Here is a 24,417-nt window from a genome sequence, read left to right as displayed (position 1 = left end):
CATAAAGCAAGGAGTGCCAATGACTTGGTATAAGGCCTAGTCACTAGTACAAGTCAAACAGGGGAGGTGAGAGTGTAAACTGCAGATTATATGGACAGAAAAGAACAACAGCAGAGGCTTAATTACACCATGATTTGACATTATACTGTTAGTGACTCTGTTCAATCAGGAGCTGAACTGGAGCAAACACCCACAGACATCATGACATTCCAGGACCATGAGTGGATACTGCTGACCTATGTTACAGTTTATTTATCCCACATGTATTGTAGACTGAATCAAACTTTAGACACCCAATTTAAAAAATACTCCAAAGCCATAAAAAGGAGATAGGAGAAGCCTTACAACAAAAACATACGTTTGGACTTGTGGTGGCTCTGTGGTGAAATGCGGGTGGGCCAAAATGTAACAAACAACATAGTGAAAAAAAACTTGAACAGCAAAGTACTGAGCATGTCACACTTCAATTTATCTTTTGTACTAAGACAGAAAAGTGAAAATAAAAGTGGGACCTTTGTTTTCAATTGTTCTGGGAAAACCGTGTCCATTTTGGTTGCTTGGACCAATATCCTTAAACAGACCAAAGCAAATGTGAATGTGCTTCCCAAGATATGTACAGTATGTAGGTATGTGAAGGCAGATGTTACAACACCACTATGAACAAGTTCAGCAAAATCCAGTGGCCCTATCACAACTGTAAACATACAAACTACATACCTGTATGAAATACAGTTTTTTATCCTTATTTTTTCACATTTGTACAAGACAAGCAATATATATATGACATCCATCAATATCCAGTTTGGATACTGAGAATTTTCTACACTGGGAATGTAATACTGGTTGGACCAATGATGCTCCCATTAACACCCCATTTCCATGGCTGCAAACCTCTTCACAGCTTTGGAAATTCTGAAGGCACACTTACTGCTAGTTGATTATGTCAATGTTCTCTGTAACAGCGGAGAACAGGAGAAAGACTCCTTTCTGTTAAAATTCTATACTCGTTCAGACTTTCTTAACTCACTTTTGCTCTAAACTGCAATGCTAAAAAATAACACTATATTGTTATCATCTTAAAAATAATGTACACAGTAGGCCATATGACAAACACATACAGTATATGCAATACATGGGTTTTAAAATTAAGAAATAAAATGGAGAAAAAAAACAATAAACAACAGAAACAAAACAGACATAGAGCTTTAAAATATTAATTAGCCATACATCCTACCAGTTAAACCATATCACAAAATATTTTAGAAAAAGGAGATAAAAGAGCAGAAAGCAGACAGAATTTAAAATTGTACATGAAATCCAGACTGCTAGTTTTTAACATTAAAAATCTGCCCTCTTCAGTTATGTAAAGCTTCACAGTTCTTGCTCCCCAGCCTAGCAAACATATTACATATAATACATATTTAAATGATAGGGCACAGATAGAAGGCTGTGTACAGGTAAGGTGGTAGGCAAGGCTCTACATTAAAACCTCTTATAGCCAATATTTCCCCTGTAAATGAATGTCCTTCCGTGGCTGGCTTCAGAAGTGTCTGTTAGATCCACAAACAAAAAGACAGGACACACTGCAGATTCGGTTAATAACACAAGCAAATAAGAGGATGGCAGTGTAGCATAGTGGTAAGGAGCAAGAGTTGTAATTGAAAGGTTGCCAGTTCAATTCCCTGCTGGGGCACTGCCGTTGTACCCTTGGGCAAGGTATTTAACCTCCAGCTGTTTAAATGGGTAACATGTTAAAAAACTGTAACCTACAGTATGTAATTGCTCTGGATAAGACCGTCTGCTAACTGTCAATAATATAACGTAAATAAATGACATAAGTACAGTCAAATACAAGACTAAAATTAAGTAACCCTGTCATTTATTAGAGGCTCATCCTCTGCACATCATGGCTAAATCTATCAAGTATATAAAGTAACAGCTCACTATAGCCCCACTGAAATCAGGGTGTCACTGTAACTGCCCTGCCTAAGAGAGGGATGGCAAAATCTTTCCAAAAAGTGGCAGTTCTTGGACACAAAGAAGCATTGACTATAGTTTAGTTTAATGGAAAATGATATGTAGGAATGTATTTCCTTCTAGTCAGAACCAGCTCTCATTTAAAAATCATTGCTCTTGAGATTATTATATATAGGTATTGGGTAGGCCCTGCCAATCTGTAATCTGGTGGATGGAAAGGCAGGTTATACAATTTTGTAATGACACAAATACATTGATTGATGTCAAATCACTGCTGCGCTGCCAACTGTCCATATAACTTGGATATAAGAATGATATGATGTTTATATAAGTACTGTACTATTGGACCTGCCTCCACTTGATACTTAATAACCCAGCCTTGTTTTCTTTTAAATTTAGATTGATTTCAAACACAAGTCACTGCACTTGCTAACCTCAAGTGTGTGAAATGTAACTTTTGGACTAAAAGCCAGAAAGTAAATTGTAGCAGCAAGACGGCAACCGGGGAGAAAAATACTGCGGACAAAGCCCTCCTCACCTTTCTAGTCCATTCTAAAATGGAAGCAAAAGCTGCTTATTTCCTGTACTAGAGACATACTACTTGTGTGGCTGTTTTCCTGCTGCACGTACATTTGTAATGGCTCACTGCTTTAGTGTCAAAGTGGGTCATGTCTTTCCTGTGGAAAGCGAAGGCACGCCGCACCTCATAGCAGAGTGCCATCTGTGCGCTAACAGTGGGCACACCGAGTGACGTGTGACCTGGATGGGAGATGGATTACTGTTGTGTGTTTGTGAGCGTCTTGTCTCAGGCAGTGTGACACAGGCGCCCTGTGTGCGGGTGACCTGCGAGAGTCTTTTTGGGTCCAACCAAGCGCGCTGGCCAGCGCCACGCACTAACACTCGCTGGTCTTCTGCTGGAGGATTCGCTGGCCCTCGCCGTCAGGGCCCATGCCCTTGCCCTTCTCAATCTTGGTCTTCTCTTGCGTGACACTGCAGATAGAGCCTTCCTGCTGGCGCTTGCGTTCCACGCTGTGCCACATGCCGTAGCCAAAATAGATGAGGAACCCTGGAAATGTGAGTAGGGGGATGTTAGAAAGCCCTGTGGATCCCCAGAACATACATAAATATGCCCTAGAATTCTAAAATGGAACAGCTCATGTCTCTTACAGTGATCTTTAACAAAGCCCTCAGAATCACTCAGCTTATTCTGCACTTTACGGCAAGCGGCCCAAATTGTCTTTCTGTTCATCGTAAATTAGATTCATAGGAAACTGACCGAAGGCGATTCTAATCTTAGCTGATTCATAGTCATAATGAGCGGTTAAACAAACTGATCCCAGAAGTGCAGGGTGTTAAGATCTGTGATCTGTGATTTAGAATATAGTTATCACTTTGGAAATATACAGAAGTGCACATACCAACAGCCATCCAGATGGAGAAGCGAATCCAAGTGTCCCCGCTCAGTTGGACCATGAGGTAAATGTTGACAAATATACTGAAGATGGGGAGGAATGGCAAGAGGGGGACCTGCAGACCAATCACATCAAAGGCCAAGCCAAACAGTCAGCATCAGAAAGGAATTTGTGCTTAGACCTACAGCCTGCAAGAATTAAAACTCTTGGTGGGTATTTTGGTGGAAAATCTGGAACCCACAGACTTTGTCATTATATATGTAAGGTAAACGTTCTGTTGCACTATCTCCAGTTGTGGAGTGCAAAGTATCATTATACAGAACTTACACAGCCTTGATCCCTACTGAGTTAACCACACTGATCACAAACAACTTTCAACAACTGTTATACAGGGTATTATGAGGAAACTCAATCTCTCAATCTGTTCTGCTTTGGCTGGGACATTCTTACGCACCATGAAGGAGACTTTCTTGCGTGTCTGAGGCTGCCTGCAGACAATGAAGACACAGGCTACAAAGATGACGAAGGCCACCGCCAGGAGACCAAGGATCCAGGACTCCATGGCCAGGATGGCTTGTCCTTTATATGTGGTGAGAGTGCTGACCACGCAGACCACCAGCACTGCAGAGACAAGCACCGACATTCTTATCATTCCAGAGTCTAGGTAAGCATTTCACACACACAAGGCAGGACCCAAGGCAAACGTGGCCAGAAAAGAGGCTCACTGTCTGGCTATTTCTAAGACATGAGTTGTCAGGCTGGAGATGACAGGTAGAATATCAGTCAAAAGTCTGGACATTTTTACTATTTTCCACATTTTTGAATAAGAGTACATATGTCAAAACTATGAAATAACACAAATGGAAATATGCAGTGACCAGAAAAGTGTTATAAACAAATCAAAACTCTCTTATATTTTAGATTCTTCAAAATAGCCAAAAAATATTTTTTTAAATTAATTTTTTTGGAAAGAAATTCCGAAGCATAGGCATCAACTTCACTATTTATATTTGGCTAAGAAACAGATTTCAAGCATTTATGCACAAGTCCCATTATCTTAATCAGGTGTGTCCAAACTTTTGAGTGGTACTGTATGTTGGGGTGACAGGGAGGCAGGGCAGACCTATCACGCTGACGGACATGTTGACCACAGTGGAGGACTGCTCCGTGGGCAGGACAGAGGGGTTGAGTATAGACTGCAGCGTCAGGCCTCCGTCCTTCAGCATGTTGAGGTGTGATTCTGACTCGGTCAGCTCTGACTCGCCCTCCTCTGAGGAAATGCCGTCCTTCTCCCCGTTAAACTGGGTCTTCTCATGGGCAAAGTCTGGCTGATACCTGCCAGAAAAATTAATCACAATTTTTCCCCTCGCCTGATCCACCACACTGCACACAGACATGACCCCTATCAGTTGTACACCGGTTTCACTGAGCCCTTTTGTACAATGCTGCCCAACGTATTGTATTCTAAAGAGCTGGCAGCAAGTGCTCACAGTTATACTCAATTCTAACAGATGTTTTGAACAAGTTGTTATATAAGTTATAGCCACAAGGTGGTGTGTGAATCATGCATGCACAAACACAGGACAGCTGGGTACTAGAAATGTTGTAACAGGCTTGGAAAAAAAAAAATAAACTTGAGACACACAGTATCACTTTTTTGGAGTTATTGGGGGATATCATAGTATGCAGCCTTTGATGAGATGGATGAATTCATTGTCATTTCCTATCTGTCATTTTCCTTTTCTGCAAACTGAAAAAGGCCTCCAAAATCTTGTAAAAGCTTGCAAAAGGTTCTTTTGACCTTTTACTACACCTCACACTGTCAGGGCTGCAGTTCCCTTGTCAGCATTCTCAAAATTTTTTAAATTCCTCAGAGCTGTGGATTTTTGGGAAGTTATGATTTTAGAAAACATAATTATGTGTGCCTGCAAGTCAAATACAACCCTTCTGGAGTGCTTCCACATCAAAATATTCTTGTCAGCACAAAACAAGGTCAAATCAGGAGGCCACTGAGACTTACACAATGCCTGCATTGAAAAAAGGATTATATCATAGGGCTGTTTCCATAACACAGCACACATGTTACTTTAATAGAGTAATGATATTTGCTTCTGAGCCTGGCTACTCTTTTGCTGGGTACATTACACAGTAATGGTTGAAGTCTCTCTACTTGATGTTTTTTTTGAAGGCACAACCTGTCTCTTCCCCAAGACTCACCTGAGAATGAGTACACACACAGCCACTAGGGAGTAGGCCAGCAGAGTTCCAATAGACATCATGTCCACCAAAGCTTTGAGATCGAACAGGAAGGCCATAACCGCTGCCAATGGACAGTGTAACACAGACATGGGTCAGCACAACCTGCACTGTCTCCTCCCGCACAGGTGTCTATGTAATGCACATTTCAAACAACAAAACTTTCACAAAGCACACGATACAATGAAAAATCAGAACATCACCCACAAAAAATTACTTTCATGAATAAACAATTACATTTGTGAATTCACATTGTTATTACCAGAGTTAGTAGACAGAGAATTAAAATTTGCCATTGGATACAGAGAGGGGTTTGCTTGGGTTTAGAGCACTGAACTCTGAATCTAAGGACGGAGGAGTCAGATCTCGGAAGAAGCTGTGCTTGTGTACAACACACTTCACCTCAGTCACTTGTATAAAAACTCCAACTGAATAAACACATCATATGCTGTTAACAGCAAAGATCAGCATTTTTGCAGACTGTAGATAAAGATGCTCCATTATGAAACTACATAATTTCATATTTTTATGATAGTAGATGACAGTTTTCTTTCAACAAAGTGTTGTTGTTATTGCAATTGGCTTCAGATATTACCATTTGCCTGAATCTTACTAATTTGAATTAGCTTCATTTATTACAACTTGTCTTAGTTACTATGCAGAAGCTCAGAGTGTGATCTGAACTGTAAGAGACTTCACCCATGATCAGGACACTCCCTAAACCAATGCATAATCAGGAACCATTCGGCAAAATGCTTTACCTACATTCAACAAGAAAGTCTAACAGTTTTACTGCCTTCAAAAATATTTCACAGCTCTCATTGCATCTTCAACCATACTGCTGTCAATGCCTTGCAGCTCTACTCCCTGTTCCACTAAACAAACTGCCATCAATTTCAACCAGCCCTAACATCTGTTCCTCAACACAAACTGCTCTCAGTGTTTACCAGCCTTATGGACTCCTAAACAAGCTGCCATTAACAATCTAGCACAATTATGTCATACCTTGTTTTTGTACAATTTATAATATATATTTTCCTGCATCTGTGAGCTGTGATACTAGCTGCTGTACCTATGAACACTGGACGAGAATTTTAAGTTTGATCAGGTGCTGAACTGAATATTTGCTGGAACCCCAATGCTTTGTCTCTACTAATAAATGGCACAGTCTTTCCTGATTTGTGATTGATAATTCAACTGCTCCCACACCAGCACACGCATGCACACGGTCCCCTCCACCAACGAACGCACAAACACGTGGCACGGGACACGCGATGCTGGGTCTTTTCTCTGGAGCTTACCCGCTGTGGTGCCCGCCGCCATGGTGGCAGCCACGGGCGACTGACGCTTACTCACTTTGGAAAGAAATGTGAACAGTAAGCCATCTCGAGCCATGGCAAAGAGAATGCGGGGCAGGGGGAACATGGAACCCAAAAGGCTAGAACACAAAAGTTACGGTTCAACATTCACAAACATTCTGCAACACCTTAGCAACTGGGACACCCTAAAAGTGCAGCTGTACAGAACAATTTCCTATGGAATATATGGGTGGCAGTGTGGCAATAGTGGTAAACAGCAGGGCTTGTAACCAAAATGTTGCAGGTTCACTTCCCTGCTCAGGCATTGTTGCTGTACCCCTGGGCAAGGTACTTAACTCAGAATTGACTAAATAAAAGTTGAATTGAATAAAAATTGACTTAAATATCCAGCTGTGTAACTGGACAACCATATAAAAACTGTAACTTTAGTAAGTTGCTCTGGGTAAGAGTATCTGCTAAAAATGACAGTAATGTAATACTTGAAATGAGGAATTAACTAAGCTCAAGATGCTTGACAATAGAGAACTTTAGCAGATTTGTTGGATCACATATCCTACTATTAAGCGTAGAATAATCCCATATGGTAAACTCTGAATTTGCATCAGATGTACACACTTCAGACCATCCTGTACTGGCTGCTGCTTTTAGTCTCTCAGTTGGGTCAGTGGACAGTTCATCAGTTCACCTCTGACAGAATTTCCTCAGGGCTCACCTGCTACTATTCCAGAGGTCATTGTGGCAATTAGTGGGGTCTTGGTCTTAGGATTGATTCGGGCTAACACTTTGAAAAGCACCCCATCCTCTGCCATAGCATAGATTACACGCGGCATTGGGAATATGGAGCCAAGCAGACTGCAGAGAGCAGAGACATGCACAGCACAAACACATTAGACGCCCACTCCCACAGAAAAGGCACGACAGAAATGCACCATTACAGGAAAACCAGCCTTCTTTTTTTGGTAGCATTTTTTGAAGCAGCAACAAAATGTATAATCCAACCTGAAGGCTACAGTTTTGAGGGGCAAATCTCATATAAATAAGATTACATAACCACTCCATTTCCTATTCAATAATGATAGGCTAATGAGTATCCCTCTAAAAACAGCCTAAAGGCCCAGAAGAGACCACCAGTGTTTCAGTCATCAGGAAATTGGCCTCATTGTTCCCACAGACTCCAATATGTTGTGTATTAAGTATCATTAAACCATGTCTTTTATACCACAGTCACCTAAACCAATGTAAATTAGGAACTAGGTCATTAGTGGGAAGACATGCATTTAGCCAGCCCTACCACTGGTATGTGAGCAATAAAATAGTAATGAGGGAAACACCATGCTGCTTACAGTACCAAAAAAAGAAGGGTAGAAACTGGACATTTTTATGTTTTCTTCTCAAGCACCCCAACAGCCATACAGCAGCATTAAGGACATTGAACAATGAGAATCAATCCATGACAGTTTCCATCTTTGTTTTTAGTTTTAAGCAAAACAGTGATTTGATTGATTGTATAGACCCCCATTCACACTCACATGGTCTCGATCAGCACTTCACAGGGTAAAAACAAAATGCATGCAACAGTATATGACTAATCATAAAAACCTATTGAGTAATTAATTCTGTGGTCAATAAGTGACATCAAAATCTCCATAACTGTTCATAGGCAATCAGTCATTTTCCCCACATCCCCTCATGTGGTGGTCAACCTTTTCAAACCATTTTCAAACTTGCAAAGATTCCACCAGTCTGGAGACTATTGATAACACATTCCTAAATGTCAAATTTCAAATATCCTACATGTTTTTCAAAACAGACACATTTGATATGACAGAAGTAATGCGGTGAACCGAACAGTTTTTTAATGAGAATGTGCCAGACATAGAGCTTTCAGTGGCGCTATATGTGACTACTGGTGCTTTCAGAGGGGTTTGGAATCATTTCAACAAGAGATACATACTTCTTCTGAATGGTGAGTTTTCTACTCAATATTTGAATCTGATTCAGCATATTCATATAGATTTAGGAAACATTTAGAGAAACAACACACTGTGTCAATTTGAATCCAACTCCACTTCAAGAGCTCAGAAGGAGATGCTCAGGCACAGGAAAGGTACAAGCGGCCCTTACCTGGTCGACAGGGCACAAAGTGACCCTACTGCCACCACATACTTGGCAGGTCCCCAGCCAACGTACTCAAAGGCCACAGGCAGGGGGCTCTTCTCATCCAGCAGGTAGTAGGGCATCATGAGGGTTAGGGCAGCGGACACACCAAAGTAGGCCAAGAAGCAGACCAGCAGGGAGACCACAATGCCAATAGGGATGGCCCTCTGTGGATTCTTCACCTCCTCACCTGACACAAGCACAGAAGACCTGTCTCTTTACCCTTTCTGTATTGGCACTCAAGACTTCAAAGAATGCTCAAAAAATATTATACAGCAGAAAATTGTCAATATGGTGAAAACATGTTTTATGCACAGTTTTACAGAGCTGATAGAAATTCTGTTTGCAATGCTATAAATAACACTCAATGTATTCAAAGTTTGCACTATAAGTATCTTAAAATCACATACCCGTGGTTGCAATGCAGTCAAAGCCAACAAAAGCATAGAAGCAGGTGGCAGCTCCTGCTAAGGTTCCACCAAATCCATATGGCATAAAGCCGCCAACACCGTAATCACTGGTGACATTGCTAGTGAAAGACAGGTTCCTAGAGAGGACAAAAGGCCAGTGGCATGTTGAGACTATATGCAAATGGCAATGGCAACATCATGTTCTCTTACCCTAAATGCATCAAGTAAATGCAGTGAGTGAGTAACTGCCTTTCTGCATGCATGTATACACATGTTCCTCACATCTTTTCCTGTCATTTAAGACCGGTTATGTTTGTCCATACCTTGTCACAATAGTAACGTTCACGAGAGATTCTTCTGAAATCTTCCAGTTAAGTGGGTCTCCTTTCACAAACCCTGAGATTATGACGAACATGAGCACAAGAACGTTGACAGCTGTGAAGACCTTGTTCACCCAGGCAGACTCCTTCACTCCAAATGACAGAAGCCCTGTGGAAATGGTAGTGACAAAAGAAGAGTGATTGTATAATAGAGATATGTTATATGTGCTACATTTCTGAAGTATGCTTAAACTCAAACATTACATTGGCTCCCTGCCTCTTGGATACAATGGAAATCCTTTCATTAATCAGATTGTTGGGAATTGAATCAATTGAATCTAATTTTTCAACAGATGTAACCTTATCTTCACTATTGTGGCATGTACTGTGTAAAGGTTCAGGAATGACAGGAACGGAGAACAGCAAAATGCAAATCACAGCCTCCTGACAGGTGTTTACCTAACTACAGGGCTAAGTAATAAAGAAGTGTTCTTCGGCTCTCCCTTTAAAGTCCAATACATGCAAAACAACAGACTGAAAGTATGTGTATGCTGGTTTTCTTTGCAATTGTAATTTCCATTCCAAACGTAGTGATATGTTGGTAATAATGAATCAGACATGACTGCGCCAAGGAGAAGGACTCTAAGCCACTGCTACACAGGGTGATGATTAGATGTATAAATGTTAGCAGTTTTGGGGAATTTGACAAGGACAATGATGTTAACACCCTTATGCTTTCAATCAGTGCCCACAGTGAATGTGAAATGTGTGGCCTTGGTCTAACATCTGAATGACAGCACCTTCTACAGCACAACACTCCCATTGCTGCACTAAGGCACTGGATTAAGAGTGTCGCCTACTAGCCAGCCAACATCACCTCCAGCAGCAACTTGTTTAGTTTTCCCAGTTGGTAACCCATCCAATTACTAACCAAGCCTACCCCCACTTCACTTAAGCTGTTTGGCACTAGAAGATCCTGGCATCAAGCTTTGTAGAAGCCCATCTGAAAAGTGGTATAATTGCATAACCATATTTCAGAGCATCTTCCTTAATCAACATGAAACTAATTTGTTTCACTGATTCAAAACAATTCCATCCTTTCAACTCACCCTAGCAGCTTGCTCAACGTTGTCTGTACCATGTGAGCATTATCCTAATATTCTGTCGTTTCTTATTGAATGTGATCATATTTTTCATTTCTACAATGCCAACCCTTAATTTCTACAGTGTGACGCAAATTTGTGCTTGTTCAGATTTACTGTCAACAGAAATCCAGACATGAAAATGTTCCTACCTTCTTTTTTAAAGTTCATTACACTGATGCATGTACCAAACCACATTCGGTAATGTTATTTGTACAGAATTTTATATTCTTGTGACTTTAAATAATTTTCAGTAACATGGTTTGTACTTTTAAAACATTTTTGGCGTTACATGTAATAGCAAGTGAACAGAAAAGACACGCCTTACCCGACAGCAGTAAGATGAGGCAGACGGCAAAGAAGTCTGGGTATTCGGCCAAGCCCGGAGAGTTCATGCGGAAGTAAGTTTTACAGAACTGCTCGATGTGCTCACCAATGAGCTCATCAAAAGTGCCACTCCAAGCCCGAGCCACACTGGAGGTTCCTGTAGAGGAAACACATCACAGGACTCACACAACTCACTTCCTCTGCAAGGTTAATACCATGAAAAAAGCAAGAGATTTGACAAAAAGGTCCAACATCTTGGATACTTCATCCATTAAGAGAAGTCAATGGGGTGTTTCAGTGTCTGCAATGTCTGGAGACATTTTTTGAAAGTGCTAGGAAGTTTGAAAGTTCGTAATGCTACGGGTGCACTCATGGGGTCATTTGTGTACTCACCTATCACATAGGAAAGGATAAGGTTCCAGCCAGTGATAAAGGCCCACAGCTCCCCTACAGTCACATAGCTGTACAAGTAGGCCGAGCCAGTCTTAGGCACACGCGCACCAAACTCAGCATAGCACAGTCCCGCCATGACAGAGGCCAGAGCAGCGATGAGGAAGGACACCACGATGCTGGGGCCTGAGTTTCCCTTGGCCACCTCCCCAGCTAGCACGTACACGCCAGCACCCAGCGTGCTGCCCACGCCCAGGGCGATCAGGTCTACCGTGGACAGACAGCGACACAGCTTGGACTCCTCCAGGTTGTCCATGTTCACCATCTTCCTCCGCACAAGGGAGCGTCCGAAAGAGAGCACGTGTCCCAGCATCCTGTCTCCGGAGTCCTGTCAGGAACAACATCACATTCATGACTGTTACACACATGGACAGAACAGGCTATGGAGGATAACAACAAAGCATGACTTCATAGATACGACAAAATAGTGTAGAAAAAGTTAAAACACTTTCAAGAGTCTAGTCTGCAGACTTACACGGTGGACAAATGGAAAGACGGCTCTTCTGAGCTCTGAGAGAGAATCTACTCAGGGACTTTTCAGCAACAACAATAAAATGCTCATTATAGCCCAACTTACAGAGCTTTGTGCTGACATGAAGGGTGAAATGCCTTTGTTCAAAATGGTTCAATGAGTGTTTACAAATGGGACACAATGCCCTTCTCTATGAGAGAAATGCCACTGAGGTTTGTTTCCACACTAATTGCATCACTTCGATAGGGAAATGTAAATTAAGAGGCTTTCACACACACATACAGTTTTGCTTTGTTCTTGGATTGGAAAAACGATGCTGCCCTCTGCACTATTTGGTTTACTGGCCACTCTCCAAGTGTTTGCAAAGCTCATGCATAGTACTGTATATGGTGAATATCATCTGTACAATCTGTTAGTTTGAGAATAAAAAGAAACTCCAGTTCAGACAAATATTTCAGGCTGTGTCCTGATATACTTGTAATATACACTTAAAAGCATTTATATTGAATTTAACAATAAATAGAAATCTATGTGTTATTAGCCATGTCATGGAGTCTAGTTTTGAAACCACAGGAAACAGAAAGGCTATCTCTGTGCATTATCATAACAATCTGAGTTAAATAAACACACTGGAAGAATACAGTTGAGCCCCACTGGCAGGTCAGAGGACACTCGTATCCCAGAATGCCCCCCAGCAGGGCTCAGAGCCTTCAGGTGGTGCCCAGAGGTCGCATATTCATCATGTGACTCCGTCAGAGTCCAAAGCATTATCTTTCCTTTCCTAAGGAATGAATCTAGACCTTTACACCCCAGTGTGGTCCATCATTCTGAAGCTAACGGCTATGGACTCAATGACACCAGGGTCCCACACATAACATATTTTAAAAACCCTCATGTAAATCTATGTACATATCAATATGTATGTTTGTGTGTGACAATGTCCAGCTGTCCAACAATACCACACTGTATTCCCTCATTGACTAAGGAATAACCAAAGTCTTCATTTTGTACTTTTGTATACAATACAAATACAAAAGTGTAGGCTTGAAGTAGCAAACTAAAGTTCTACATCATTTCAAAACTTACCTCTTACGATGATTCAGAAGAGAGAGAAATGGTATGTTTTGGCTTCCAAAACTCCTTTGAACCCCCCTCTCTCTCTCTCTCTCTCTCTCACACACACACACACACATACACACACACACACAAGAACACATGCTCACTTCCCAAGATGACCATCACAAAAAAAAAAAAGACACTGTAAGACCAAGGATGCCTGCGGCACAGACAGGAGAGACAGAGATGTAGATCACAGTCTATCTAAAGACGAGTCTCAAGTTCAGTGCTTCAGTCTTCAACCGCAAATACATTTTGCTGACATGCAACAACCCAAGATACCTATTTTTACTTCTCCCTTCATTCCCGTTCAATCCAGTTCTCTCTTAACATGTTCTCTGCCTGTACCCGGACCAGTGACCGATCATGCTCCACAGCTGTGACACTGCCCCAGGAGGGAAGGAGGGGGGAGTCTACCCCACAACTGTGGTCAGATGGAGGCAATGTTGCTCCACAAAGCCTCTGGCTGTGGGTCACACCAGGGCCCTTAGAGACAGAACACAGAGCAGAGACGCTATCTTTCGTAAAAAAAAAAAAAAAAAAAAAAACAGATTCCTAATGTACACACAGGCCAAACAGTCCCAGCTGCCGGAGTACTTACTGACCACTGATAAATGGTTGGGCAACGGACATTGACAAACATTGAAACGGACACCTCTGTTTGCCCAGCGCAGCCTGGAAGAGCTGCTAAAAGCATGAACGCTGATTGGTCAGGGGAGGGTGGAGGAGCCACAAAGGTAAGGTGTTTTAATGGAACGGCTGTTGCACAATGTTCCACTTGCCCAGTTAGGCTGTGGGCACGAGTGAGGTTTGGCACCTGCCTCCACAGACACCGGGTGTGTGTTAACAACAGCATAAAACAAGAGAAAAAAGTTCAGATATACCTGGAAAAGCACAACTCGAAGCTAACTTGGGCCTATATGAAGGGAGCCACTTCTTTAAAGGGGATGATCACATTACAAGTGGTCTCATCTTACTTCTAACCAATTGATGGATTAAAATATAACCAGCAAACTGGATGGAGTTCCAGCTAGAGGAACCTCCAGAGCCTGGTTAAAAATACTGCTGTGCTACTTTCTAGCAAAAATATCTGCCTAATCCTAATCTTTACCCAGAAAGATTCAGCTTTATTAAAGAAAACACATCTGTTAATATTCAGGGTAGCTGCAGCCCTCAGGGGCAAAAGCTTCAGGTCTACAGGGAACTGGGCACTGTCCATTTCTGTCTGCTTTAAGCCTCAGACAACAGAACACAGCAGGCTCTTCAAGTGCCCACAGAAATGAGACACACCGGAAACCGAGTCCCAGTCCTTCTGTGTGTGTGTCCTAGACTGTGCACAACTAACCCCCCCCCCCTCCCCCAGCAATCTTTTCCAAGCACTGACTCCATGGTCCCATTCACTGTCCTGGGCATTGCCATTCAAAGCAAATGCCAGCCTTAATGGATGGGATACTGGGGCCACTGCTGCCAGCCTTGACAAACCACCAGCAGTACGGCACCCCTGTATTTAAGAGGGTCTAATTATCCAGCTCAGCCATTTTTTTTATATATCTGCAGCACAGTCAGGCTTGCCTAACAATCTGAGGATCCAACTGGCCAGACTTCAAAGCAGAGTTCATTTTATCTAAAACATACTCACTAGTACTGTTATAGTAGCTGTGGAAACATTCAAACCTTCAGTCAAATATTTATATTTGAAAATATCTCATACAGACCAAAATGGTGATATAAAATGATTATTTCAGCTTTCGTACAAGTCTGTTTCATATAGACAGACATGGATTTTTGTCTGTTGTCTTGGTCCTGTTCAGTTGGACCAAGACAACACTGGGCTATCGCATTCTCCAGGTCTCTCCCAGAAGTACCCTCCATTTTCTCCAAATTGTTCAAAGTATGCATCCCGAAACATAGCCCAATTCACATCACAAATGTACATTTTTTCTTGTCTGACTCTAAGACTTGGGTGAAAAAGGCAATGAAAAATAACAACCTGATTACATGTATGCATTTTATTTTATGGAGGCAGAGTTAACCTTAACACAGCAAAGGAAATCTGCCCATAACTGAATATCAAACAATACTTATGGCTCCAGGAATGTTCTCACATAGTACAGTATCAGTGACTATTATTATTGTATCATAGCTTTAAAGAAAACTCATTTCCCACAACGTGATACATGAATTAGCAACACCATTCCTTTCCACAAAGGTAACACCGACAATGTACTCAAATGACCTTCGGTGGCAGAGAGCCTTCCAGTGGAAAGTGTGGCCGGAGAGCGCAATGAAGCCTTTTCAGCCCAGACCAGCGCCGTGGCATCACTCAGGGCTCTCACAATACTGAGGCAAGTGCTGACAGGTCCAAAAGCAGCCATGCGCCTCTGCCAAGGTGTACGGGGGGCGTAGTAAGCACCAGCACAAAGGACTGTTTTAATCAAGGCTGAACTTCTGCAGCCTCCTAAAGCACAAACCAGAGATGCCCCCTTTTTCATTTCTGCAGATGTACTCAGCCATTTCAGACAGCTATATTTCATCCCTCTAAATGCACAGAGGGAGACAGACATTTGTAATCAACAGGGTACAATAGGATTCAATAGGCATAATGATTACAGTTCTATCACTGTGACACTGGACATACAAATAAATTCAGTGGTTTTATTTAGTGTAAGGCTGTGGTGGTGATCCCATCAGTCTCTGGGATCCTGTGCATTCAACAGATGGCTGCTTTGTGCTTGCAATTCTTCAGTTAACATTATTCTAACTGTAAAAAAAACTTACATTTTTGCACAGACATTCAAGCAAAAGTGGAGTGATTACAAAGAAATAATACATCTGACCCTTTGTAAACAGGTTTAACACCAATTTACTCATGCCACAGATGGATGTTCATGGAGAAGTGGTTATCCAGTTAATGACTTAACACAGTAATCTCCTAACACGTATTGAGTACATACGCCTTATCAGCAGATTGACCTGGCAACACAACTGCACACAGTCAACAGTTTGCACTTTTTGTTAAGGAGTCAACTCACAACAGCTACCAGTTCTGTCACCAGGAAATGTCAGAGACACTGCTGGGTGATAAGAAACAATGTTATAAGCAGTAGTAGAGAAATGTATCAAATGCTCTACAGAAAATGAATGGGTGTATGAAATGAATTAACAATGACACAGTACTTGCTGTGCTAAATGAAACTGTCCTGTTTGTCAGCATTGTGCAATGCAATTGGTATTTCAACAAATCAAATGTTGCAAAATGTAACAGGGGAAAAAAAGCAACAGATTCATGGTTACACTCTGTGCTTCTTGCCCAAATAGGGCTGTGCTTTTGAAACTTGGAAGCTTCATGGCTGAATATATCCCTGATTTAAAGTCTCATTTATATAGAACTCATACTCAACAACTCATATTTACAGAGAAACTTCCAGGAAGAGAATTTACACTTCAGTAACAACACAGTCTTCTCAATCTCTTCTCATTGCTCTTATCTGACTAACAGTAGAAAGCCTTGTCTGCTGTACTAAAAGCCAGATAAGGACATTAAAATAGTTTCATACAGCCTCATAAGCTAACTGGATTCATTATCCTCCTGACTCTACACGTAACTGACTACATACAGTTCCAAAATTGTGCATGTCAACTCAAGTTACTTCATGGTAATTGGTCAAACGAGGTCACTGCTAAAAGGGGCTCCAATCCAACTTTTTTGTTTTGTGAAGCAAAAAAAGGAAATAAAACAAGCCAAACAAGTCCACCATTTCTCCAATGACACCGTTCATGCAAAATACAAACGATCAAAGTTTAGCGTCACACCCTGAGCATATTAAAGCAGCCTTTTTGAAAATGTCACTGTCAGATTAGATGTCTAGACTTGAATCAGCTTTTGTGGGGCTTGTAAAAATTGAACATCCAGACAGATTAGTTCCAACAACTTGAGCAACTTCACCAGAGTGAATGCACTATATATTGTGCCAGTGCTTTCAATCAACAACTTTTATGCACAGAATGAATGACAGAAGGATTCTCTCAGCAAAATATGTCGTAACCAGAAAGCTTCACATTGCCCCAATGATCCTACATTTTGGGCAAGGAATGGGCATCAAGATATCCTAGTAGAAACTAAACCACTTTCTCTTTTTACTAGCATAATAGGAAATAGTATCAGTTGCGTCATTTGGCAAATGCTGCAATAATCACATGCTATGCAGCCAATTCTGGCTCGTCTGAAACTGAGAAATAGTGCATGCAAAAACCAAGAGGAACTGACACCTAATGGCATTTTACTCTTTTGTATTGCTGTGTGTTAGCACCATTTCCTTGAGATGTACTGCTGTAACAATACACACACAAGCATGTTACAAAATAGATTAGAAATGTAAACAGATTTGTAAGGGAACCCAAATAGATCATAATTTGGTTGTTTGTCAAATTGTTTAATGCAAAGTAAGCATTCAGAAATAGCTCTCAAGTTTCCTTGCCAATAAAACCTGGCCAACAAATGGAGACATTACTCTTGATTTTTTTTTTTTTTTCAAAAGAAAAATAATAATGGAACTGTTAAAAAAATCCTACTTGTATTAAATTTCATGAACTGTCTGCTTTATAAATCCCTGAGCCTGAGGTGAATAGTTGTACATGCATTCTTAGCTCCAGCCAAGGCTTTCTTTATTAAAAGCATTAGAGGTATCTTAGCTTCCCCATGTACTTTCTTCACCATTGATATGAATGTGCCCCAAGTCATATCAAATGAACTTCAACAATTTCCTGGATTCACCTGGAATCCACTTTAAGTAATAAACCTAATATTATTCTGAGTCTTTTTTACATTTTAGATAATTTTGTGGAAACTTTAGTCAACCATCTCTGTTTCAGAAGCCTGAACGGATGACTACAGTCTTATCTGACTGTAGGTTGATGTTTCAAAATCTAAACATATCAGAGATTTTCAGATACTAAGGGCAAACTTCAACAAAAAAAACTGGTCCTATTTGACATTTGGCTTGTCTGGTTAGTCTGTTGGTTATGAATATTCCATATAAGAAAGTGATCACAGAGTAGAATTAGTGTTGGTATCATAGCACAAAAACATCCAATTGTCCCCTATGAAGTCAAAAGTGGATGCGAACCACCAGGACTGTACCCAGCCCCTGTATTCAAACCCAGGCAAGAGGTAAATCTGAATTAGTCTCCTCACTATTGTATATCTTATATAATCTTACATAAATGTTTACCGAGAATTTTCTTTTCCTATTTTTTATTCCCACAATATTGTTTTGTTTAAAAAACAAACATTATAAAAGCTATTTACTCACTATGGTGGCTTGTAAACATCCAGATTTAGAAGCATCGCTCCAACAGATGTAAACAGCTAAACATAAAAGCTACAGTACACTTTGTGTTTATCTAAGAACAATATTTACTTGAAGATGAAAACAAACTGCATTGCAGAGCAGTCAATTAATTACAATATGATAAAATATAGCAAGACAAAAAGAAATGAGATATCCTTAAAGCAAGGTTAATGGTAAACACAAAAGTGCTGTCTGAAAACTAGATGAGAGCACGTACGCTGTGTTCAGAGCTCCTATATTGGCTCTTAGGGCTGCCTGCTGAAGCAAAAACAACTAAAATGGTCAACAAGTCCAAGTGAGCAAACAATATAAATGTCTTATTAAAACAGCTCATCAAACAGAATCCTACCACTCTGCTGGTGTAAACAAATTTTGCAATAGGACAGTCCAATATCTATTAACAGAAAACTGCTTCACTGGCAAGTTACAGTCCTTGACACCACAGTCTTTCACAGCGCTGAGTGAAGTGGACAGAGAGACGATGTTTGCCGGTTGTACAGATGAGGAAAGTGGCCTTTGGGATTTACATTGAAGTACTTTCTATATTCTACTACATCTATCTTCTACCACTCCATTATCCGCACACTTGGACACAGGTGATGAAGGAAAGAAAATGAAACACAACAGCAAATTTGGAAAATTATCCATGTTAGTTAAATATATTTCTGTTGTATGATAGAAGTGAGAAAGACTATGGCAATAATACCAAAGGACACCAATTTCTCAGTTCTCCAACAAGTCACATGGAGAATAAAGGTATACTTGCACTGTCAAATGAAAATGGTCCTTGTGATTAACTGCAGAGGGGCATCATTATGTCAAGGTCTTGTTAAACACTGATAAACTGTCAAAAAGACCTTGTGCTCATATTTAAATGATCCATCTGGCATCGTACCAAAGATCAAACTGCACTATGACTAATACCGGGATATGTAAACAATACATATAAACAATAATGAAAGACATCATGACAGACATTTTAAAATTGAACTGACAACAATTACACTTTCATTCCACAAACAGCACATTTAGTTGCATGTATAAATCACAATATGATTCAGATCAACACAGAAACTATAGCAGTAGTGCTATAGAATGAATAAATACACACAGACTAATTCTTGTAACTGGATAGTTACAGAACATTATCCATTTAAAAACTGTTTCTCAATATCACCTGTTGAACATGATTGACTGCTATAGCCCCTAAACAGCACAGAGCAGTGAACTCATTGCACTGTCATACAACCATTGGCCTGTCACACTTTAAATTTAGGGGGTGATGAAATCCACCAAATACCAGAATATTTGGACCAAAAGGTTGCTTCCTGCTGCCAAAAAACTCAAGCTGACACATTCTCAGCGTCCTCAGTTTTTCAGATACATTTTCAGATATACACAGTTACACATGGCATTAAGAACATTAGAGGCCTAACCCCTTTAAACATCATCTGGCAGACTCTTGCATGCCTATATGCAGCTTCATCAGGCAGTTGTTCACCAGTATTACCATCTCATGTGGTCAGTACTAGATCATGGATGGCGTCATTGACTGTCTAAAATTGTCAGAATCAGCTCAGTCCAATAACCACTTTTTCCCCTCAACTTTCTACAGGGGTAAATTCAAATCTGCAATTAATATCCAATAGAAGCCTGGCCATAAACTGGACTTTACTGGCCTCATACTAATTTTGGCATGCTGATTGTAAAAAAAAAAAGAAACCGTTCTAGTCTCACACTTATAGTGTAGATGGGTCTCTTGTATTGATAAAAATGTGTGGTTGCATTAATAAAAACATATGCATGTAATTTTATTTACTGACATCCCCCAGCAATTACATAAGTAAATTAATTAATAGAGCTTTACTGTAAAGACTCTTGCAACATGCACTAACCTTGAGGAATGAGGAAAGGTAGTAATAGTTGGTAGTAATACTATCATGAACACTACCTTAATCCAACCCAATAAAGTAGGGACAATGAAGCTAACTCCAGATCAAGGGTCACTTTAGGCTTTTCCTGGTACTGCCAAATTAATTCTTTGAAAGTAAGAAAAGCCATGCCAACAGTATCCCAGGAGAAATAATTCAGCTTTTTTCCTGATTTTTTTTTTTTTTTTTTAAGAATCAATGTAAGTGAGCAAATGGTGTTTATTTTCTGGGTTATGGAGGACTGTTTGGTTTCAGGATGTATGAACATTGCACAGTGGGAGAGAGACAGGGCTGCCAAGCATCGGTAAGTCAATCACTTCTGCTTAGTTTAACTGAACAGTTTTATTGTCCTAATCTCTCCATGTTACCCTGCAGCAGATGGCCCTTCATTTATTTTGAGAGGCATTCAAAACCAGGGGAAGACATACATGAAATTTCTGCTGAGTCTCAAATCTCAAATGAGCTGCTTGAAAAAACAGCACATTTTTGGTCCCCATGAACTTTCATCAGCTAGTGGTGCATAATTACATGTTGTCCAGTCATTTTGCTGGCTGGACATTGAATTCTGTTATTCTTCACACACAACAAAATAAATAAGGAAATAAAACCAAAGCCTTGGGATCTCTCTTCAATCACTGTACAATACAGCTTGCTTTAATGTCACATATTAAACATTTACGGGTTAATGGCCATTATCTATTTGTATAGGACTGATGTACGGTTCTAGTTTCTCTCACAAAGGATATTCAAAAGGGTCCCACTATTATTAGGCATTATATATGACAACTTAAAAGACAATGACAAACACATTGCCTCTAGATCTGATATGAAGTGACACTTCTCATTTTAATTGTTGCATTTTGCTGCCAGTTAACTAATACACCTGCAGATTGTTCTAACACAACATAAACTTGTTAGACAAGATGCAAGAAAACAGGCTTTGAATAAAATTTAAATGAAACTCCCAAGCCAGAGAATCAGGTGTTACGCAATTGTCAACTGTGCAAGGTGTGTCAACTTTGGCACCATTTTGTGAAAAAGAAAAACATATAAGGCATTAAAGGCTTATTTACTGAAAGGTTAAAGTGTGTAAGTGAACTGTGCCTGAAAATTTTCCACAAGTCTATGTGCACTCAGGCACCCATGCAGCATATGAATATAAATGTCAGGTAGACTGAAGTTCATCTATGTTGCTCACTAAAGCAAAATCAATTATACTTATTATTTGATAAAGAAAGCAAAAATAGTAATACAATCCAAACAGAAAAGTACATGAATAGTTTGGTGGCATATTAAAATCTGCTACTGCTACTGACTTTTAATCTGTAATATTGATTATAATACTTTAATATGACAAGAAGGCAGACACAATGTGTTCACATGACTCTTTACTTTTACCATGATAACAGAATATAGAAGTGAATGACAATATTTCTCTAATACATACACTCTAAATCACTGATTTATATATATATACACACCCCATTAAAGGTTCTTAACTACTGAATTATCTGGAATTAACTACTGTACAGTGTGAATAATATAACATACAAGAACAACTGCAAACAACTTTGTTCTCATTTTTATTGTTCATGCTATTTTAAGTCTTAATGATTTGGTTGATATACAGTATATGTCAAATTCACTTCAGGTCTTAGATCCATTACTAACATAATGACAACATTGAATTGTTTTGCTTTTTTACATAGCCTAAGCCAGAGCAGTGGAACCAACAGTTCTTCAGAGTGGACATAATAATGAGTAAACCACCACTGATTTATACATAATGCAAAATATACTTCCTTGGAACATCCCAAAATACTTGGATTTGGATATCATTGATGCACAATGGAGTTCAATGAACTACTTCAGGCTGTACATATTCAAATGAGTGAACATTAATAAGCATTGTAATACTACCGCCGCCAAAACCTAAATTAAAGTCAATTCAGTTTAGCTAGGAAAGAAAACACTAACAGAACAGAGATTAATGCCAATTTTAAGCATGAGAAACACTGTACATCAGAATAAAATGCAGTGTTCGACCGACACAGGGGAAAAAATTTCCATAATCCTGATTCAAAAGCTATTATCTGAAATGCCTGGGAATGTATTCACTGCTATACACCCGTGTATAATTACGCTACTGTATTCACCGGGAACAGTGAAAAGCCCTGCAGCTGCAGCCGGGGAGGCAAAGGCACGCATGCAACTGTTAAAATGTTAGCACACTGTAACAATACCATAAATAATCTGGTCTACTCATTTTGCATGACTATGGCAGAAATCAGTTCTAACCACTAACAAATTATCAATTATGGAAATGATTCAAGTTCCATCATCATAATGATTTTAAAAGAAACTAGCTTTACGAATGAGTGCATGTTTAAAAGTTCACTCAAGAAGTAATACCATGTCATTTTGGCATCACAACGCAAAAACTACAAATGATCCTAGCGCCACCAGTGCTGATAAAGGAGCAAGCCATTGCAGAAACTTTCTTCTACTTTCCGTTTTATTTCTGCGCTAAGCCCATTTAGCTTTCACTTCGTAAAGAATGAGTCGGTAGCACTCGTTCTGTTTGCACATGCACTAACTACACAGGCACTTACTTTGAGTGGATCTTGACGGTGCACAGCAGTGTCAGCTGGTTTCGGAACTTATATTTGCGGCAGTTAAATACCCCAACCACGTGCGTACTAATTCTCTGTCTAAAAAAGAGGATGGGTTACTTGCGTATGCAAGAGTCGGACTTTATTGGTAAACTAGTGGAACGGGATTCAGAGTGTATCCTATCTGAAGATAGGCTGCAACATTGCTGCCCAAACACCCGGGTTAAGGAGGCAGCCCTGCACCGCGAGTGGTATGTAAATGTAGTGGAAAAGACGCAACTACCTGCTTAAACAAGCCCTAGTGTAAGTTCATGTCGGAGGAAACGCTCAGATTTTGCCATACCTGTCAGTGGGGGTTGACATTAAAATGTCAAAATAAATTACTGTCATCAATAGGCGTTAATGTATTCATTGTTAAGTTTTACTGTCATATTCATCTGATTGTGTTGAACGTGTTTCAATCTGAACAAAAGTTTTTCTCTTTAACGTCTCTCTTAAATTGCTTTATTTATTTGCAGCATTGTTTGAATTAAGATATTTTTGAATGAAGACAGTACATTAAGATACTTACTAAAGATATTCATTATTGTTATTTCATTTGATAAAACGGGCCTTGAATTCGCGTGTCCGACTTCTCGCAAAAGATTGCTCGTTTTTAGAACGCCCATGTGTGTAGAATGGTACATAACTTTATTTAAGGGTTCATTGAATTCAAGTTAAATATTGTACTATTAAGGAATATCAGTTCTGATTTTTACCCCCAAATGAGCCCCCTACTGTCTCTGTCATGCCAACATGAGTGAATCGTAAAACACATTTAGTTTTATTATTATTATTATTATTATTATTATTATTATTTGTTTTCATAGTAGATGGTGAGTTGCATGATGATTGAAAGGCTTTTCACTGAAGTATGAACTGTTGACATATTGATATTTTTGATCAACACATGCACTCCCGTCCATGACCGACTAGCATGAGACGATATTGCCTATGGCAGCATTGCTTCCATACTAACTGCATACTCTCTGCTGGCTCAACAAAGGTCAGTAGGCTTTTGAAATTACACACTTTGGTCTTGAGTAAAATTTGCTGCATTCTGCTTATTATGATACATCAGCTGAGGCTGGATAATCTTCCTGGTTCTGACATGGCAATAACCCCT

At 40.0% G+C, this 24,417-nt stretch overlaps 1 protein-coding gene across 4 annotated transcripts; it reads right to left on the bottom strand.

Moving 5' to 3' along the window:
* Positions 1-1,746: 1,746 nt before the first annotated feature.
* Positions 1,747-23,495, bottom strand: slc7a2 (solute carrier family 7 member 2). Of its 4 annotated transcripts, XM_036550715.1 has the most exons (13): positions 13,641-13,937; positions 13,329-13,518; positions 11,714-12,098; positions 11,322-11,477; positions 9,855-10,020; positions 9,532-9,668; positions 9,089-9,311; positions 7,677-7,816; positions 5,607-5,709; positions 4,513-4,724; positions 3,844-4,010; positions 3,396-3,504; positions 1,747-3,043 (listed from the first exon to the last, which is right to left on the bottom strand). In XM_036550715.1, the coding sequence occupies exons 3-13, from the start codon at positions 12,081-12,083 to the stop codon at positions 2,871-2,873; spliced, it is 1,956 nt and encodes a 651-aa protein (XP_036406608.1). In that variant the 5' UTR covers positions 12,084-12,098; positions 13,329-13,518; positions 13,641-13,937; the 3' UTR covers positions 1,747-2,870. The 4 variants fall into 4 exon arrangements, with proteins under 4 accessions (XP_036406608.1, XP_036406609.1, XP_036406607.1 ...); XM_036550716.1 differs by lacking the exons at positions 13,329-13,518; positions 13,641-13,937 and adding an exon at positions 23,253-23,495; XM_036550714.1 differs by having other exon boundaries at positions 13,329-13,937.
* Positions 23,496-24,417: the final 922 nt, after the last annotated feature.

The sequence above is a fragment of the Megalops cyprinoides genome, chromosome 18 (genome assembly GCF_013368585.1).
Source record: "Megalops cyprinoides isolate fMegCyp1 chromosome 18, fMegCyp1.pri, whole genome shotgun sequence".
NCBI classification, from domain to species: Eukaryota; Metazoa; Chordata; class Actinopteri; order Elopiformes; family Megalopidae; genus Megalops; species Megalops cyprinoides.
Note: the sequence above shows the minus strand (reverse complement) of the source record. Positions and strands in the feature narration are given on the sequence as shown.